General features: G+C 67.5%; 1 protein-coding gene across 1 annotated transcript in view; it reads left to right on the top strand.

Annotated features, from left to right (window-relative positions):
- The window catches only part of ZFHX3 (zinc finger homeobox 3), a 279,307-nt gene that overhangs the window by 112,423 nt on the left and 165,752 nt on the right, over window positions 1-1,132 (top strand). Inside the window, exon 10 of the mRNA XM_010579685.1 lies at window positions 3-1,124. Within this exon, the coding sequence (XP_010577987.1) occupies window positions 3-1,124 (1,122 nt within the window). The remainder of the gene's footprint in view (window positions 1-2; window positions 1,125-1,132) is intronic.

Genomic DNA, 1,132 nt, shown 5'->3' with positions numbered 1-1,132 from the left:
AGCCGCCAGCGACGACCCCGCAGCCGCAGCCGCAGCAGCCGCCCCCGCCGCAGCGCAAGGAGAAGGAGAGCGAGAAGGCAAAAGAGAAGGAGAAGGCACCCAAGGGGAAGGGGGACCCACTGCCAGGGCCCAAGAAGGAGAAGGGGGAGGCGTCGGCGGGCGCCCTCTCGGCCCCGCTGCCCGCCATGGAGTACGCGGTGGAGCCCGCCCAGCTGCAGGCGCTGCAGGCCGCCCTGAATTCAGACCCCACCACCTTGCTGACGAGCCAGTTCCTTCCCTACTTCGTCCCCGGCTTTTCCCCCTACTACGCCCCGCAGATCCCCGGCGCCCTGCAGAGCGGGTACCTGCAGCCCATGTACGGGATGGAGGGGCTCTTCCCCTACAGCCCCGCGCTGTCGCAGGCGCTGCTGGGGCTGTCCCCCGGCTCCCTGCTGCAGCAGTACCAGCAATACCAGCAGAGTCTGCAGGAGGCATTGCAGCAGCAGCAGCGGCGGGCGCAGCAGCAGCAGCAGCAGCAGCAGCAGCAGCAGCAGCAGAAAGCGCAGCAGCCCAAAGGAAGCCAAACCCCCGTCCCCGCGGGGGCTGCCACCCCGGACAAAGACCCTGCCAAAGAACCCCCCAAGCAAGAAGAGCAGAAAAACGCACCCCGCGAGGTGTCCCCCCTCCTGCCCAAACCCCAAGAAGAGCCCGAAGCGGAAGGCAAGGGCGCGGACTCCCTCTGCGACCCCTTCATCGTCCCGAAGGTGCAGTACAAGCTGGTCTGCCGCAAGTGCCAGGCGGGCTTCGGCGACCAGGAGGCGGCCAGCGACCACCTGAAGTCCTTCTGCTTCTTCGGCCAGTCCGTGGCGAACCTGCAAGAGATGGTGCTTCACGTGCCCACCGGCAGCGGCCAGGGCAGCGGCTCGTACCAGTGCGTGGCGTGCGAGAGCACGGTGTGTGGGGACGAAGCCCTCAGTCAGCATCTCGAGTCAGCCCCGCACAAACACCGAACAATCACAAGAGCAGCAAGAAACGCCAAAGAGCACCCCAGTCTATTACCTCACTCTGCCTGCCCCCCCGACCCCAGCACCGCATCTACCTCGCAGTCGGCCGCTCACTCAAACGACAGCCCCCCGCCCCCCCGGCCCCCCCC

The sequence above is a fragment of the Haliaeetus leucocephalus genome, unplaced genomic scaffold (assembly GCF_000737465.1).
Source record: "Haliaeetus leucocephalus isolate CR32 unplaced genomic scaffold, Haliaeetus_leucocephalus-4.0 Scaffold668, whole genome shotgun sequence".
Classification (NCBI taxonomy): Eukaryota; Metazoa; Chordata; class Aves; order Accipitriformes; family Accipitridae; genus Haliaeetus; species Haliaeetus leucocephalus.
The sequence above is the reverse complement of the archived record's forward strand: the minus strand, read 5'-3'. Positions and strand labels throughout refer to the sequence as shown.